General features: G+C 34.8%; 1 protein-coding gene across 3 annotated transcripts in view; it reads left to right on the top strand.

The window, feature by feature from the left end:
* ADAMTSL1 (ADAMTS like 1) overlaps nucleotides 1-19,394 on the top strand; it is a 394,686-nt gene that overhangs the window by 74,097 nt on the left and 301,195 nt on the right. For all 3 annotated transcript variants that reach the window (XM_079330161.1, XM_079330160.1, XM_079330159.1), the window contains exon 2: nucleotides 10,946-11,065. In XM_079330161.1, the coding sequence (XP_079186287.1) occupies nucleotides 10,946-11,065 (120 nt within the window). The remainder of the gene's footprint in view (nucleotides 1-10,945; nucleotides 11,066-19,394) is intronic.

Here is a 19,394-nt window from a genome sequence, read left to right as displayed (position 1 = left end):
ATATTGTAGTATTTAGTGTGAAAGCCAAACCCCTCATAATTTGACATTCTAATAATAAAAGCAAAGTTAACTTTGTTTTCTAGTAGTTACAAATGAAAAATAACAGTTGGTAAACATCTCCTTCATCTGTGATTCAGTGAATTATTTAAACACATGGGCTGTCTGATCTAGAACTGCTTTATCTCTGATCCAGTACTGCTTTATCTCTGATCCCTCTCTGCCTTGTCTGACTCACCAGAGACTCAAATATGAAAGTAATTATTAAGATCACTAGCCCTGGTTTTATACAAATGGCAGTGAGACAATTACTTCATTTTCTACAGGCTGCTTAATAATATTTCAGAAACTGCCATTGCTTAGCCAGTGTTCGAGCAGCAAATGATTTGCTCAATCTGTTTAGTTGTTTGCTTTCAAGTCATCCAAAAGCACGTATTTTCATCCAGAATGTCATCCAGATTTTTGTTGTTCCAAGTGTCACCACAGTCTTATGTTCAGTGATTTTGTCCCTCATCTTGCTGATTTATTAAGGTGTAGAGGAACAAGACTTAATTCAATATTCTACCAATATTATTTATCAATATATTTACCAATATATTTAGAGCTTTTAAAGATTGCTAGCAGCTGGTTAAGAATTAGTTACTTGGCAAAAGTGAGGCTCATACATGGCCAATCTAAAAATCTTCTTAATTAACTTTAAACAACATTAAAGCAGCACTGTGAATGCTAATAGAGTTAGAATAAGCAGGATTGTAAGAATATAAATTCAAATTTAAAAAAAATATTTTAGGGAAAATATTTTAATATATGTAAAATGTGTGATATGTGTTATGTTTTTCCTTTCCAAGTCTATTAATTGTAACAATATCCTCTAATAATAATACTGTTTACTTACTCCTACTGCCTTCCTGTTGCTCTATTTCCTTATTATCTCAATATAGGGAACCTATGTCGTAACTAAAATACAGTGTTTCTGGGTACATAAATTCTTTGTGTTTGAAAGAATTCTAGAACTGTATTGGTAATTTCATAGATACTTTTTAGTAACTCATTTGAATTGTGTTTTCTGACTTGTTTGGATTCTGAGACCAGCAGAAGAATAAGCCTCTTGACTGCAGTGAGAATTATTTATCTGTGTTCTCATCCATCATTTCAACTCCCATTGTGTGAGTTCATTTTTCCGGCTTTCCTTGCTGCTGTATGTTACCAGAGTGCTGAGGAGATGGATGATGGTGGCATTAGATTAAGGAAGTAGTGAGAGCTCTTTGGCAGCTATTATGTGTAGTATCTCAATTTGCTACTCTAAGATTTGGAGCATATTAGCTCTTACAAAATTTTTAATTGTCATTCATAAAATCAGCTGTCTTTTTCTAGAATGTAAATGGAGAAGCACATTTGCTTTGCTACTGAAGGTATCAGGGCAGGTGATACATCCTATCAGCAGAATCTAAATTTAATTTTAAATAATTTTAATTTTTGTTAAGAACAAATATATTCTTACATAACTTCTTAAAGACAACTGTCTTCCAGAATCATGAGGACAATTTGTGACTAAATCTGGTGGTGTAAAGCGTGTGACATTCAAAGATATTTTTGTTCTTTCCATCATGGTGACTGTTTCACCTGTTGAAATAGCATGTCATTTTCCTCTTTTTGAATATACTGTGACTGAGTTCACTCTTGGAGAACTGAGAGAGAGAGTCTTTCCTTCTCTCCTTATAATGGCCTGCATTTGGTCTTCTGAGCGGGAAGAAACGTCATGCTTTGTATGCTGTTAGTTGAGTCAGATATTCAACTACAAACTGGCACTGAATGTTGATATGCATCTATAACATTTAGGCATTGATAACTATTTTGGGAGGTCTAAAACTGAGTGTGAATAAACAAAACTGGAAAAATATTAACTCCATCTGTTAATAGAGTGCATTCTTCCTGTTTGAAACTCAAATATAAAAATCCATGAGCTTTATCCACTTCTGCTTAGTGATGGAGTCTTCCACACCTTCATGATGAAGATCATGATTTGAGTAAATCATTACATTCTTCAAAGAAAATAGTATAAAAATTTGTTTCTGAAAAAGCTCTATTTTCTGTTTTCCTGGTTTAGTTAATGTAACTGTAAAATTTACAGATTAAACGCACCAAATTTATTTGCTCAATGTTCAGAATTTTTTTTACACTTCAATCCTTTTTTATTTTATTTGAGGATTTTTTGGTATATTACTCTTTTGGTCTTTTAATTTTTTTATTACTGTTTCGAGGCCTTTTATCTCTGGGATCCAAATCAAACCCTGAACAGACATGATTTTTCTTGTTTTATGAAGATGCTGTACCAATTTCAGCATCTTCATGCTGGGAGTCAAATTCAAATTCCTTGAGCTCAAGTAGGCCCTCACAGCAGCATTGTGGCAGGAGTTTGGTACCATACTGAGAGTCTGCTTGGTTGTCTGCTCTGTTTCCCTCTGTGAATACTCTCTTGGCTGCTGGGTTCTGCCTTTGTCTGTGTGTCAGCCTTAAATACAGGTAGTTATCTTCCAGCAGCTGTTACAGCTATGGATGTTACACTTTGCTGGTATTACCTTTCACTTGCATGTGCAATTATACAATTGCTTTTTTAGTTAAGCTGGACTTAACTGACACTAAGTTAAGTGTTTTAAACAGAAAAGTATGACAAAGAGCGCTGAAAACTATTTTTGGAGAAATTTGGTGTAATAACTCTAAACTTATGCTAGTATAGATGTTACTTCATGCTCCCTAATCAAGTAATAAGATGCATTTCAAGATGGGGTGCTTCTTCCAAAATGTGTATTTTCTTTTATCCAAAAGTTATTTATGAATAATGTGAAGAACACTAGTGGCTTCACACAAGAATTATATCTGAAATGTATAGCCTGATAATGAAGGTGGCCTCTGGCCTTCAATTCTATGAAACTCTGAAAAATCATTTGGTGAGATTAGGGGCAGCATCTAACACTAAACAAGTTTCAAGTAAATTAGTCACAAAAGGCAAGTTCTAGGATATTCTCTCATTATTGACTGTATGAGCACAACACAGTATAAAAGGGGTGCTGTGTTTTATGCACAGGTTGGGAGGCACCCTGTAACACAAGGAGTGAAGGGGATGTTGGTTGTGCTTGGAAGAGGCTGTGAGGTTTAGCATGAGCTGGAAACAGTGTAAGGAAGTTGTTATTTGCCTACCTGGATGAACTCTCTTGTGGTGTTGGGCAGCTGCTGTGTTAATGGACACTGTACTCGGATAACAGCACCTCAAAGTATCTTTAAAAGTTACAAACATCACCTCCTAAGCAATGCAGCCCAAAAAATGTTATGTATGGAACACTGAATAAATAATTATAAAATCCTGCTGTGATTTTGAAAAACAAAATTTTTTTGTTAAGCAGGTGTAATTTTTCAGATGGTAAAAATCATTAGTTTAAATGAAGCTGGGTTAATTTACTACAGCTAGATATCTGGTCTGTTACTTGCTAATTTCTGTCAAATACCCAGCCCTGCTATCTCCAGGAATATTCAGATCCTTACTTAGAGTGTAAAGAGCTGAGAGAAGTTAGAGATTCTCTTTGCAAAAGTTGGACCCAACTGACTTCACTGATAACATATGCAATAGTGGTATACTAAATATGAAGGGATAAAAGAAAGACATCCAATCCTATTAAACACACATCTTTGTCTTTTCTAATCCCTAAAAGAAAACAAAGACCACAACAACCCTCTTGTATTCTAAAACTATTCAGAATGAAAAGCACTCCAATGTTACTGTTACCGTTTGTTTGTTTTTTTTCACTTTGGGTAAGTTGTATTACTATCATTTTTTCTAATATGATTAAAAAATAACAAGATAAATAAATTGTGATAATTTGATCACAGCTAATTGTGATATATGTTGCAAAACAATGGTAAATCTTATTTTATGCTTGCTTTCATGCCAGTAACAATTGGAAATCTGTTACAGTTGTTTAGGTGACATTTGGTAATAATGAATGATCTTGGTAATTTAAGATGATTATTTGTTCATGCAATTTGACAGTTTATGGTCTACTTTAGCTCTTAGGAAAATGCTGCAGATCACTGACAAGGTGTATTGATAAATGAACATACTGAGGCTTGTAGAATGATTTCTAAAGCTGTCACTTGCTCCATATTCAAATCCATGTTACTTGCATTGCACATTCTAATTCCGGCCTTTTAAAAACTGATGCAGCTTCTAAATAATTACAGTTGAGTTAACCATTCCATCCCTCTTAATGGTCAACCAAGTAAGGCAGTGAAAGAAACAGCAGAAAAATTATTTTTCAGACCTAATTTTTTGGTTTTGTTTAATTTTGTATCATAGAAATTTGTGTGTTTGCTTTTATGTATTTGTAATAACAGTATTTATGTGGCTTGTTTTGGAAAATAAATCTGTTTAGGTCTTAGACATAGTTGTGCACAATTCACAGGAGAAATTTGTATTTTTTTAAAATAACATTCATGAAGATAAGAAGCCAAGTCCATTTAACCATCTCCTGTTTATCCAGTAAATTAGAAACTAGGTAATGTTCTGAAGTATAATTTCAGTTCTTGTTAATGAAGCTTTTTAACCTTGATGCATTTTGTGTTAACTACAGCCAGAAAGAAGGCTCTAATCATCAGGATTTTAAAGGAATTCTACATCTTTGGGCATTTTTGCTTCTATTGGACTTCACCTTTTTTTATCCCCACAGTTTGGTTTTTTTTTCCACTTTTTCTCTCCCTTTCCTTCCTTTTACCTTTATTGTTTGTTTTTGGTAGGTTTTTTTTTCTGTCTTTTTGTTTTTCTTTTTTTGGCTGTGGTTGCCTGGCAGCAGGATAATTGCTGTGTTTTTGTGCATTCTGCATTTTTGCTGCTCCATTAATGGGGCCATATTGGCATTCTCTCTTATTGGTACACTCTGGGTCAAGTGTAGGCGTGTGCATGCTTTACAAATCTATCCCCATCGTTGATAATGTCTGTTGGAGATGTTAGTAGCTGGTGGTTTTGTCTGAGGGACACTTCAAGTAATTCTTGAGTGCAAGCATTGTCCAGCATACCTCTAATGGAGAGGCTTATATGAAAACTAACTACACCATATGAGCACATTTGTCACAGGACTGTACACTGGGCATGTCACAGGACAGTAAGCACTGGGAGCTTAATGCCATCATATGTGGATGATTTATTAAGAAAGCCCACAATTAATTTAACTTTACAACAGAGGCCTAGAAATCAAACATATAAACTTGTCCAATGTCATAAAAATGAAAGAAAAATAAAAGTTTTATTGTTTTTTCCTTGTTGTTTTGGAAACAAAATCATTTGCTTGAACTAATACAAAGAAAATTAAATTTCATGGAAGGGAAGGAATTTTCTGTGGGGAGAACAGTCATCTTCGTAGCTCTAGGGTCCTATCTATGAGACAGAAATGATGAAAAAGAAAGAAAAAGCTAAACTAGAGCTGTTGTTACCTCTGTCTTAATATCGGATTTTTACTTTGGATTCTACCTTATCTCTCATTTGGATCCTTCTTTCTTTGATTTAAAGCAAGATTTGACTGCATGTCAGAAAACACTTATAATTTTAAACCTTTTACAAATGCATTGGCAGTCTCTCTGTACACATGAATCTGCAGGGTTCCCTATACAGACTTAGAAAATTTATTTGGAATAATCTGAACATTTCTGAAAAATATAGTAAGGAAACATAGCACTTGGAGAATGATGTCCTTAATTAAATAGGGTAGTATCTCCTTTAGAATACTTTTCTCTTAGAAACATAGTGTGCTCAAATGCATGAAATTCCCAGAAGGTGACATGCAGAATAGAATTTAAATTGTGCATAGCTTTCTGTGTTCCCATGGTGGAATGAAAAGTGTTCAGAATGATTAAAAGAGGCAGAATTGGGCAGCGATGTTCCTGCATGTTTTAAATTCTTACATGGACTTTGCTAGAGACAAACAGCTTTCAGAATTTAGATTTGGAGCCAGACTATAATTGCTTCTGAATTTGATATTGGATTCTGGTATTGGACTTGTATCTCCCTTTACCTACCCCTCTTCTAATTTCCGTTTGGTGAATTAAAAAAAAAAAGAATATCTGGATCAACATTGCAGCACAAAACCATGGCAGATTAACGTCAATTGTAATAATTTCTTATTTCAGAATTCCCCACAAGATTTTTTTTTAAACAATTTCTTGAGGTAATAGTGGTAAGAATCAAGTTTATTTGACAGCTAGCAGCTACTTATAGACACCTTTGAGTCTGCTGGGATGCTTTTCCTTCTTGCATGATTGGCAGGGCTGAAGGATGCAGTAAAGCCCTTGTCACTCATATAAAAATGCGGCACTCTTTCTCTTGGAAGTGTGAGCAGTAAACTGGAATGTTGTTGTTAGGTTTTATGGAGAGTAATTCAGAGTTTAAATACATGCACAAGTTGTTATGGTGTTTTGAATGCAGTTTAGTCTACAAAAAAGCAATGTAAAATAGTTTGGCTTCTTAAAAGCCTGCATTCCTCATCCCTCACTCCAAATGTCAGTGCTACCTTTTCTGATATCTAATGCCTTAAATACTGTCATGTTGACTGTTTTAGTTTGTTTCTTTCAAGAAAATAAAAAGATTCATAATGCTAGTTAGCAAAGTAATCCTCTTAAATAAGAGGAAATAAATAAGAGGACTGGTTGGCTGCGATACATCCTTTCATTTTCTGGTTTGTGTGGGGTCTTTTATTTTCTAATTATGTGCTTGTCAGCCTGATTCGTCAAAGATTTCTGTTGTATGGATTCACACCTCTGGATCTAATTGAAAAATTTATGTTTTGCATTGATTTAATACAGATAACAAGAAACGTTAACCTAACAAGAAACTGAAAATGATAAAAACATTATTGCTTAGGCATTTGCTTTAATTTTATCTCATCAATTTCATAAAAGGCTCCTTTGCAGAGTCGTTTGAGCAGCTGAATACCCAGATATCTCCCTCATGCTGAGAAACTTAAATTATATGCCTTTGATTTTCATCTGCACTTGTGAAACCTCATTTGCAATGTTGTTTGCAAATTATTGAAAAGTCGAGTATTGACACAATTGCTGCTGCTAAAGGTCATATTTCTCTTAGGCCACTCTTTCTTTGTCTGGTTTGATCACTGCTTAAGAAAGGCTATTTTGGAGTATTTTTGGAGATATTTTCTAAGCTTGTCTGATCAAAAACTGAGTGAAAATAGATTAAGAATATGATGATTGTGTTATGATGAAAATAGATTTCCTGAGAGAATGAAATGGTCATTTATATGTAACTAAGACTTCAAGGAAAACTTGAAAAATAGAATACAGTCTTTCAGGACATTATTCAAATTTGCTGACACTCATCTTTAATGGATGATCTTTAAGGGATGGATTCCAGCTCTCAGTAAGGCTGAAGATATTCTACTTGAATTATGTTTTATCAGATAATGTGTAAGTTAAATTCAGAGTGAACTACTAATCAAAGCAAAAAAGTATGAATCAGGCAAAGAATAACCTTCTTAGTTTATTCTTAACTTTATATTTTTCAACACTTTGCCATTCATATTTGCTAAATTAAAAGAAAAATATTATTTTTATTCTTTCTTTCATTCTTTCATTACTGCACTTCTGGTTCTTTTATTTCTCATATTATCCTTCGTCTTCAGGATCCCAATGTCTTTTTTTTCTACTACTTAGCTCTGTTCATTCAGAATAGTGCCTCTGACTCCTATTTCCCACCTATGTAATAGAAATAGTCAGAGCATTAATGTTGATATGGTGGATAGTTAAGTTTTAAAGATTAGCAATAATTTATTGACATTATTCATATTGCATACGCATTCTTTATGGAGAGATTTAATTTATTTTGAAAAACAGATTGGAATTTTAATAAAAACAAGCTGACTGCTCTTTTAAGGAAAAGAATTTTTGGAATCTGGGTATATTTTAATAGAAACAAAATAAGTAAATTGGAAGTTGAATCACTGGTGACAAAGTGACTATTTATATTGTTTGTAGTTTGACTTCTGAAATGAGTAATGTAGGGATCTGGACAGGGTGGGTTGATGCAACAAGGCCAGTGGTATGATGTTCAACAAGGCCTGGTGCCATGTCCTGCATTTTGGCCGCAGCAGCCCCAGGCAGCACCACAGGCTGGGGCAGAGTGGCTGCAAAGCTGCCCAAGCTAAAGCACCTGGGGGGTGCTGGTGACAGCAGCTGGACATGAGCCAGCAGTGCCCAGGTGGCCAAGAAGGCCAATGGCATCCTGGCCTGTTCTAGCAATAGTGTGGCCAGCAGGGCCAGGGCAGGGATTGCCCCCCAGTACCCAGCACTGGGGAGGCCATCCCTCCAATCCTGTGCTCAGTTCTGGGTCCTTTGTAACAGGAAGGACATGGAGATGCTGGAGTTTGTCTAGAAATGGGCAATGGAGATGGTGAAGGGTCTGCAGCACGTCTCATGAAGAAAGGGTTGTTGTAGTTGAAGGTATTTAACCTGGAGAAAAGGAGTCTCAGTCTAATCTCTTCTCCAGGTAAGAAGTAATAGGATAAGATGAAATGGCCTCAAGTTTTGCTGGGAAGGTTTAGAGTAGATATAAGGAAAATTAATCACAGAAAAAGTTGACAAGCATTGGAAGCGGCTACCCAGAGACACGGTTGTTTCACCATCCCTGGAGCTATTTAAAAGACATCTGGATGAGGCACTTAGGAACTTGGTTTAATGGTGGACTTGGCAGTGCTGGATTAAAAGTTTGACTAGATGATCTTATAGATCTTTTCTGGCATAAACAACTCTATAATTTTATAATTTCATCACTAGATTTTCTGATCACATGTATTTAAAATCACAAGTTGATGTTATTATTTTAAAGTAAAATAAATAGGTTTCTCTTCTTAAAATGACTTTACTGTTTGAACAGTTTTTGCCAATCTTGAATTGAAACACTTTAATGAAGTATTACCTATTTTAAGAACATTTTTATTTATATGATAATGAATTGTCCAAAAAGAACACGTCTGTCACAGAGTTTTTTTTCTTTGGGGCATGTTCATATCTTTTCCTCAGACACCCCTGAGGATATTATGACATTAATTGTTATGACTCAATAATATAACAGTAAAATTGATGGGTGTATCTATCAATGTTATCCACAGGCTGGGATGCCAACTGTAAATTTTAAAACCCTACTCCTGTAAAACTATTCCTTTTATGGGATGTTATTTTTCTTCTTGCGTTTTTTTTTTAAGAAATTAAAAATTTGCAACAGAGGATGTCAAAGCAGCCGGAAGAATTAGCTGCCCTCTATTTCACAACTAGAGGCAAGAATTTTACATCCAAGAAAACATCTATTATATTTAGGAGCATATAGTTTGGTTTCAGGGACTCTTAGTTCTTCCCGTTAACCACTTCATAGAAATTCCCTTCTCCCTCTGCAAGTTAATCAGATCATCTTCTTCTAGTCAGCCCATTATGATTGCCCTAGCTTTACAGAAGCTCTGATCTCAGTTCCTAGTTGGCAGGGACTCTCCCCAAAAAACAATACCAACTCACTTGTAGGGAATGGAAGGCAAATTTGTGCTTCCTTCTCCTGCTGGACACTACAATGTTATCTTGCTTTGCAGGCCTCTGACCTTAGCTAGAATAAGTAGAGACAGCTTAAGTCTAGCACCTGACTATACAGAAGGATGAGTAGAAGAAATAGTTATAATAAAAGCAGCAGACCATGGACTTTCTTCTTAGTAAAAAGAAGTAATCGCAGCTCTTGTGAGTAATAATGGTCCGTTTATAAGTACAGTGTTTATAGTGAGGAAATACTATATCATCTGTTCCTCATTATAGTATATTATAGTATCTTATGTAATATCCATCTCTGAGATGGATAATGTAAACAGATACTTTTTACATTTCTGGAACATAAATCAGAATCTCATATAAATAAATTATTTATGGTAATCACATTTGCCTAATTCAGGTAAAACAAACTGTTGTCTCAAACTGAATGATCTTTCAAATAAGTTGTGAAGTGTTGGTAGCTGAAAAATCTGTTAGATTTCCAGAGATAATACAGTCTCTGTTCCTGGTTGTTAACAATGTTTATGGATATTTCACGTGTAGTGGAATTCCTTAGAGTCTGTCTAATGAAACAACAATGTTCTGACATGTTTCAAAACTCTCCCTGATATTTCACTGGTTTCTAAAACTTTAAATTTACATTATACCTAAAAAAGTTATTCGGCTTGAACGATCAAAGAAAAAAATAGATGCAAGAACTTGAAGAATGTGGATTTGTTTTCATTATTTATTTCTAAAATCTATAAAAATGTCTTAATTGTACCTAGAACAATTTGGTAGTATTGGTTAAACAACCTCTTTCTCAGGTAGCTTACATATATATATATATATATATATATATATATATATATGTATATATGTATTCCTAAAAACAAAGTTAGCTTAAATTATTTTGAATGCATGTGCATATTGGAATTTGCTAGCCAAAGTACTTATAAATAATTTTTCCCATCCCTTCAAAGTTTTAAGCTCTGTCTTATTATTATGAAAGAGCAGTTGAAATGCTGGACAAACATTATGTCTTTTATAAAGTAGAAATACAATTTAAATATTACCTCATTTCACAAAAAAGTTTTTAAATTTTAGCTGTCTTAAAAACCATAGATGTAAATAACAATATAGAAACTTATTGCGCAACATAATTTCATTTAAATGGAAATTATTTATAATCATACTTGCATTCTTTAAATGCACGTCAGTATTCTCATTAATTGCAATGCTGTCCAGTCACAGCAAGTGTAGTAGTGGAAGACAGAGGACCATTAGGTAGCTTTCTAATCTTTTGGCCATATTTTTCTGTATATTAGGATCATGTCTATGACAGAATTAAAATATAGCATTTCCTAATAACATGTTTTCCTTCTAGGTTTTTGGAGACCAAAATGAAGGGGCAGTTTTCCTTCGTGAATTTACATTGATTCGGAGAGAAAATCTTCACGATGATTTCCTATCTGATTTGCTGAATAACCACAAAACAGAAGACCCGGTAGGAATCTTCTATTATTTCAAAACTTTTTTATAAGAAATTATTGCAAGAATACAGATTTTTGCTATAGGTCTTTCATTCTGCTTCATTAATCTATAGAAAGTGATGAAATTTGATTTTTTAACTTAAAAATATTACCATAAAAACATTGCAAATGCTGTGTAATAAAGACTTGTTCATAGGGAGGGTTCATGGATGTCAATGCATATAAGTTTTCATTATTTAAATACAAACTTTTCCCAAAAACCACACAGATTGGTCTTTTGCTTTCTAATGGCAATTTTTCTTATTCAGAATTTTGGCAGTCTGAATTGTTATCATTGTTTGCTTTGTACATGCAAAGGGACATTGTTTTTTATTAAATGGGAATGAGTAAAAATAAATTTATAGGTTATGGAAAAGTATAATGCTTTGAAAGGAATAGTTTTATTAAATGTAATAAGAAATCTAATAAACAAGGAAAACAATTTTATGAAAAATGTATTTTCACTCTCTTCTGTATATGCTTGGCAGGATATTAATTTCAGGTCTGAAGGATTCCATGTTGTCTAGCAGCTGATATTTTTGAAGAAAATCTGTAGAAGTAAATAGCTTGAGAGTCATGCTTAATCAGGCTTTAATATGAAATGAAACAAGCCAGGGGATTTTAAACTGCAACAAATTTTCTCTACCAAGATGATTAGGGGACTAGACCATCCATCTTAGAAAGAAAGGCTGAGAGACCTGAGCCTCTTCAGTCTTAATAAGAGGCAGTAGAGAGGGGACCTCATTAAAACATACAAGTGTCTAAGGAAGGGTGTCAGTGGATGGATCCAGGCTCTGCTCAGTTGCACCAGGCAGCAGCATAAAAAGCAAAGAGCACAAACTGACACACAAGAAGCTCCACCTGAACATGGGGGAGAAGTTTTTCACTGTGCAGTGACCAAGCACTGGCACAGATTGCCTGGAGAGGCTGTGGAGTCTCCCTCACTGAAGACATTCAAGAACCGACATGATCCAGTGCCACGTGCTCTGGGATGACCCTGCTTGAGCAGGGAGGCTGGACCAGATGACTCACTGTGGCATTCAGTCTCACATCTTCTGTAATTCTGTAAACACTCTGATATTTTCAAGGGCTGATGCATCGATGTCTAACAAATTGTGGTTTAACAGAAACAGTGGCACATGACCATTTGATATAACCATAAATTGGTGATGTATTTTAGGGATTAAATACTTTATAGGATTAAGCATTTATTTACTCTGTAGGATAGAGTGATTCTAGGAATTTGTGCTGGCACAGCCCCACTTATCCCCTTTCTAACCAAGTTTTATCTTTCTTATGTTGTCTTTCTTTGTGCATGAGGGTTTGTTTCCAATTATCATTGGTGGGAATGTGTAGAGCTGAGACTTCAGAAGAACAGGGTGGATATTTTTTAGTAAGTCTTACTGCTCAGGTCAAAGAAACCAATAAGCAAAAGTAGTGAAGGTGTTAAACAATCCACTTTGGTTTTGCTAACCTATCTGCTTTCAGACACATTGTTCTTTAATACTGCTAAAAGAAATTTCAGAGCAGTTAAAATCAACACTTTATTCTATCTTTTCAGGCAATTTTACAGCACTTCAGGATTTTATTAAGCAATTGCCTGGTTGCTGGAATGCATGTGATAGTTCCTTTTTAAAACCATTTATTTGCTGTAGTACAGAGAAGAAAACGGCACTTTAATGCAATTATGTCAAGAGTGATACTTGTACCTGTGCCTTATGATTTGTTCTTTTTCTCGGTTCTGCTGGTTGTATGCATGTCTATAAGTGTTTCATGTTCACACAAGCAGAAAGTACTCTGGAAAATATTGATAGATTTCAGTTCAAGGCAGTGTTCTTTTTTTTTTTAATTACTATATGGTTCCTGTGACATTTCTGTGTTCTTCTTTCTGTACAGTTAGAAGTGCTGAGAACACATCTCCACTGAATAGTGCCCAGAAAATATGACTTTGCAATTTACATTTGCATATGACTTAAAGAACTATGCCAATCTCTGTGATACCATCTTCTACTACTGAAGCACATAACATTATCTCTGCACAACTGATTTGGTAGGCAAAAGGTAGTATGGAAGAATTTGAAATATCTTTTTTATCTTTTATATTTATCTATTATATATATATTTATATTTATATATTATAGTTTAAATTTATGCTATGAGTTCACTGTAAGCTATGTTGTCTAAACATGGTCACATACCTCCAAATGGTTATAAAATGATGCTGCAGAATCCAGATTTGAGCTCCTGTGGATGGGAAATCACCAGACCACAGGAATTATAGGCATTGTCCCCTGCAGCTGCTGACCTGACAGATAAAGAAAAATCCTTGGATGATAGGAGCTTTCCTCTGATCAGCCTTACCTTGTATTTGCTTTTTGTAGGTAAGAGATCTCTGGTGCAAGTTATGACAGTCCTATATATGCTGCTGATGATCCAATTACTTGAAAATCATTATTTTCTCCTGGTAAAACTGTAATATTGATCTAGGTATTTTGAAGTATAAAGCAGAGCTGTTTGTATTTTTTCTTGCGCCCAGAGATGAGGCATTATTTAAGATTGCTTGTTATTTTCACTGGAAAATAATCCCCTCAGAGAGATCCAAATCATTGGGAATGTTTCTCAGTTTATACTTTTAATAATTGCTACTTTTTCTCCAGATGAAATTGCCTTAAGATAAAAGGTTTTCTCTCAAATGTATATCTGCTTTTGAAAAGGAAAGTATTAATCATGTTCAGAGACTGATGGATCATGTAACACAAAATCGGGATGGACCACTGGCATTTGCCACTTTCCTTAGATCTAAAGGTCAACAAGTATTCAGATAGCAAAAGACCAGACAACACTCCTGTCTGTCTTTCTAACTGCCTCTTGGTAATGATATTTACATCCATTTAAAAATAGAAACATGACCATCAAGTTATCAGTGCACCAGTACTCACTAAAAAAAAAAATTAAAAAAAAAAAAAAAAATTAAAAATTGCATTCCAAAGATTTGAGTCAATGTCCCAGAGCTGACAAAACTGTCCCATGACTGAATGGAGTGCTGGTGTTGTGACAGGAGAAAAGGAAGCCATTTTTAGAAGGACAGAATTGTAACCCTTACCCACATAAGGAAGATGAAAAATTGTAATGCAACCAAGCCATTGTTTGTGCAATGGTATAGAGCACTGTTGATCTACCACAGTAATACACAAAGCTAAATTTATGAATGTATCTTCCAGATAATTCTTTTCTATAACTGAAGGTTTTCCTAGGATCTATCAGATTAAGTAGCTTTTTTGCTTCCCTCACTGAATTACTTGAAGCTCTTTTTGCATTACATTGTTTGCACTCCATGTGAGCACAATTCCAAAAGCTAGTAGCTTTTTTTGCAGTAGTACAATATTCTTTCTGTGTTTAGAAGTCTCTCTCTATGTGTGAATTTTAATAGAAGTCTTTTGAAACATAGTGTAAATAGTTCAAGAAGAAAATGTGTTTAGAATAGTTATTACAATCAAAATATGTATAAGCAGCTTTTCAAAGCAAACACTCAACATCACTGTCTTATAACATATTGCTTCATCAAAATGAGCAATTATTCTTTTTTATATAATTGGCAAAATTCATATAGTAGATTCTATGGCATTTGTTAATTAAAAACAACAGGTAAAAGGTAAGCATCAAGTAGATGAAAGAGTAATACAAAAGGTCTCTAGCAAGAAAGACAGGATGCTGACCTGAGGTATTCTTAACTTCCTATTCTACCTGAGATCATGAATTTCACCTTGAATTGCTCTACAGTGGCAAAACATGAATGTAATGAGCTATAATCTTTTATCAGCTGCTGGTGATGAAATGAGTGTCTCATTTAAAAGTTTTGTAGGAAGTACTCCTTTTTGTTGGGCTTAGACTACATCCTTCACTAAGAATACCTTTTTCTACTGCTGCACAAATGTTTGCGACTTTCTGCTATCATGCTAGTAAAAAATGTGATTTCATTGCTTTAGGTATTTGCAAATTTACCCTTCCTCATACATTCATAATTCTGTTTTAGAAAAAAAACAACCAAAAAACCAAAAAAACAAAAACAAACTATATTTGTAATGTTTTGTTAGTTTTCTTTCTTTGTGGATACATATTATACATGCCATACACAGAGATATGTTGACCCCTCTGTCACATGAATATGCCTATCTAGATGCCTTGTTTGCAACACAAGTTTCAGTAGTCCAAAGTAATTTAGACATCTTAGCAAATGCTCACTAATCGTTTGAAACAGACTAGAGGAACAATTTACAAATTATTCTTTCAGCTTTGCTTTTTCAGTAGTTACAAAGAGTTTTATGTACTGTGGCCTGAGATATCTTTTCAAGACAGGCTTTTCAAGAGAACTTCTCTTGCTTTCAAGGTGTACAGAACTTTCTTGGCTGCACTGAATGCAGACACATTTTGTGACCAACACTGCCTCTTGCAGTTCTAGATACTCTGCCTGCTGTCCTCCCGCCCTGGTTAATGCCTCTCAGCATCACTGTTAATGAAAGGGCAGTGCTCATTCACTAGGGCCCAGGCTGCCTTCTGAGAATGATGTCTGGGCAACCCAGCCTAGGGAACTTCAGCTGTCTGAGACAATTAACACACCAAAGGGATTAGAGAATGTTAGAAATGCTAAGCTTCTTCCATTTTGAGTCACACTAAATTATGTGAAAGTATTATTCCTAGAAAAAGTCTGCTCCTGAAAAATCACTGTCTGGATTCAGAGTCTAAATTCAGTAAGCCTGTGTACCTGTGTATTTCCTAGCTGTCATGCAGGCTATAGTCTGGCCTGATTTATTAAATTGCTTCTGATCTAGGACAATGACAAAAGGTTTTGGGGACTCCTGCCTCTGAACTGTGCAGTAATTACACATCAGCAAAATTCAGTGGTGATTATAGAGTTTACACCAATGATCAGAAGGCTTGTATTCTAACATTTTCATGGCCAGTGCCAGAAAATATGTTTCTCTAGGTCTCCTTTCCTTTTATTTTAATTTGTTTGTTTTATTATTTATTAACTTAAGTATTTATTTATTGATGATATTAATGTGATTCTGTAATCCTCATGGTTACCATAAAGCTTACAGTGATTATATTAAAAATCATGTAGTTTTATAAATGGCTTTGTATAAGCATGCCTATAGACAAAGCTCATGTATTTCCATGTGTATATAAAGAAATCAACAAGTGAATTTGCAGGCCTGAATAAACCTAGGTTAGAATCAAGTGCTTATTTGCAGAACTGTATTGTCGTGTTTATTCTGCTTCTAATGTCCAGATTTAGAATTGTAAATACTTGAATACCTAAGAATGGATGACCACAGAATCAGAATAAGTCCTCAGTTCCTCATCTTCCATTGCAGTATCAATAAGCACAGCATGGTTTCAATAAAAAATTTGCCACATACTACAAATTTTATGTCATAATGAATGTGTTTAATTTGTTGGCATTTTTGATTAATACTAAATCATTTTCTTACTAAATTCTTACAATTCAAGTCAGCTTCATTTTTTTCTTCTGTGTTTTCCATGGCTTCTCTTCCTTGTAGCTTTCAGATTAGCAGTGCATGCCTGAATCCAAATAGGTTAGCTGTTCCCTTCACTGGAACTTATAAGATGTTCATCAGTCTGGTCATACCAGATTTCTTCAAGCTTTTGGAAAAGCAAGATTGTTGGTAAAGTCTGAACAGCAAGTTGATCAGAAAAAGTCTGTAACAGGATATAGGACATATAATATCCAACCTTGAACTGATAATCCAATGTGGTATTTTTTTTGCTACACAGAGGCTGTTATTAGAGTGTGCTTAGAGTGTGCTTTCAAAATAAATTAATTAATTTTTTCCTAACTTTGTATAATCTTTTATGCTTACAACATCTTATCCCAAAAAAGTCTTAATAATTTATCTTTCTACAGAGAGAGATTACTGTTTGAATGGAAAGCTTATTTCTGTTCCATGTAGGTTTTCATTGTGTCATCCTTCTCTGACCTCCTTCAGTAGCAATGTTTCTTTGTTCTTTCTCTTCTAGATTAGTGTGGGCTCTGAAACAATATTCTTTTCTGAATTTGAATGTACTGTGATAGGTACTAAGTATAGTTCCTGTTTATGATGAAAATAGGAATGGATCTGAACTAGAATCAGAAAATAATGATGTTTGAAAAAAAAGGGTAGGGGTATTATCCTTTAAGATATTTAAGAAATTAATTTTTTTTCAGTATAGTACCTACCCCTAAGAAAATTCTTTTTTTTTGTGCAGAGTTGAGTTTTCCCTGTGTTGTCATATATCACAGAAGCAGATCTGCTGACCATTCTCCATGCACTGACTTCAGATTTCAGATGCTGTATACCTTTCCCACTGTGCAGTTTCTGGGCTAGGACCTGGACCAAGAATTTTATTGAGAATTCATAGGTAGCAAAAGATGGATTTAATGTGTATTCAGAATCAGTTCCTTCACTTGCTGCTGAAAATTCTAGATGCAGTTTTCTACATGATGTGGATTTTTACTTCTTTCCCATACTTTGGAAAAAAAAAATCTGTTGTATTTTTGTATGGCAAGAAAAGTGTGCAGTTACTCCTGGATGCATTGCATCTATTTTTTATGAAGTAAAATGGAATTGTGAAAAAATAGCTTGCAGATTCCATTATATATAGGAGTCTAAACCAATCAAATACATTGTTTTTTAAATATATAAAGATGTGTGCCTAAGGACCTGTGAGGAATATTGGATAATATGTGCTTGTTTAGAAATCACATGATTGCTGCATAGTTAAGAGGAATTCATAGAGTTTGGAATGGGTAAGCATGATTTTTTTCTCCTTTTGCTTTTAATGTATAGAGAATACCATATGGGAGTGATTGAATCTGGAAGCAATTCTATAACCTTTTCATTGCTTTATTCTGCCCCCTTTCTCCCTGTTCCCCCTGCACCCCCCCAAAAAAACAAACAAACAAACAAACAATTAAATGAACAACCAAAAATAAGTCTATTTTATTCCTTTGTATTAAGCTGGTGAATTTGTTGGAAAGCTGATATCCAAAATAGACCTTTGATGCAGTATCATCAGTAGTAGTGAGTGATTTTTCGATTAGCAATTAAAAATTAGTTACTTGTTGAGGTTTGAAAATTCAGCAAGATGAGCTAGCTTTAAGGAAATTGCTTTAAAAGGAGCAAGGAAGGGAAAGAAAAAGAACTGTAAAGGGAAAAGTTTGTGTATTGGGTAGATATTTGTTCTGTTCTCATGTTTCAGAAATTGTAGTCTGCTTAACTTAGTACATATCACAGGATTGTTTGAACTTCAGAAAACACAGCTGCATTTTAATTTAAATTGGTACTTTGACAAAAATATACAAATTTATATTACAGCAATATATTTTCAGTGACTTAACCCACCTATTTTAATTGTGTTAAAGAATGTACTTGCAGCTGTATTTTATCACATCCACATTTCAACATACTCCTGAAAATTCCCACTATTATTATATGCAGACATAGCTCAGTCATTTAGTTTCCTTCAGTATCTGTGTGTTAAATGTCCACGATAACCTCAAAATAATAGACAAATTATTTCTATTACATCTTTTTTATCAGTTTTAGCATAAAAATGTATGAAAAATCACTTCAGCATGCCTCACAGTCTCTCCTCTCAAGGCAAAAGCTCCATCCCCACTGCCTTGGTGCTTCCTCTCACCTCCAGTCAGTTTGTGGATGTGCTTCCTGCTTGCAGAGTGATATTCACAATGTGATCTGACATACACAGTAGAGAGGGGCAAATCCCTTCCCAGGCTCTGGGGCTGTCTTGTGCCCCTGTGCCCAGAGAGTGCTGTCCCCCATTGCTGACCGTGTGCATGCTGGCCACTTGCTGCCCTCTGAGGCCACCCCCCAGAGCCCCAGCCAGCACCACACCTGCACTCTGCCTTCCTGGGAAAGACATTCCCCTTGGCAAATTTCTGTCATGGCCCTTTTGACTAGCTGGCATGTCCTCAAGTGTAAATACTATTCAACAAGAATTGTTTTGAATGCAAGTGTCCAAGATTGTCATGTTGTCCTGGTTTGAAGGACAGGTGTCTGCCAATAAAGGCAGAAGCTTCTCTTTGAAATGGAGAATATAAACACCCTGCCTCCAGATTATTGTTATAATTTTGAAATTAAGGGGTTCTCAGGCAAAGATACAGCAATTAGGAATAACAGTTCTTTACTAGGAAAATTAAAATAGAAATGAAGTATTACAAAGAACAATCCCAACACTGACACAGTCAGAATATAACCTGCCACCCCATCAGTCAGGGTGCTG

The sequence above is a fragment of the Erithacus rubecula genome (assembly GCF_903797595.1).
Source record: "Erithacus rubecula genome assembly, chromosome: Z".
Taxonomy (NCBI): domain Eukaryota; kingdom Metazoa; phylum Chordata; class Aves; order Passeriformes; family Muscicapidae; genus Erithacus; species Erithacus rubecula.
This window is presented reverse-complemented; position numbering and strand designations above follow the sequence as displayed.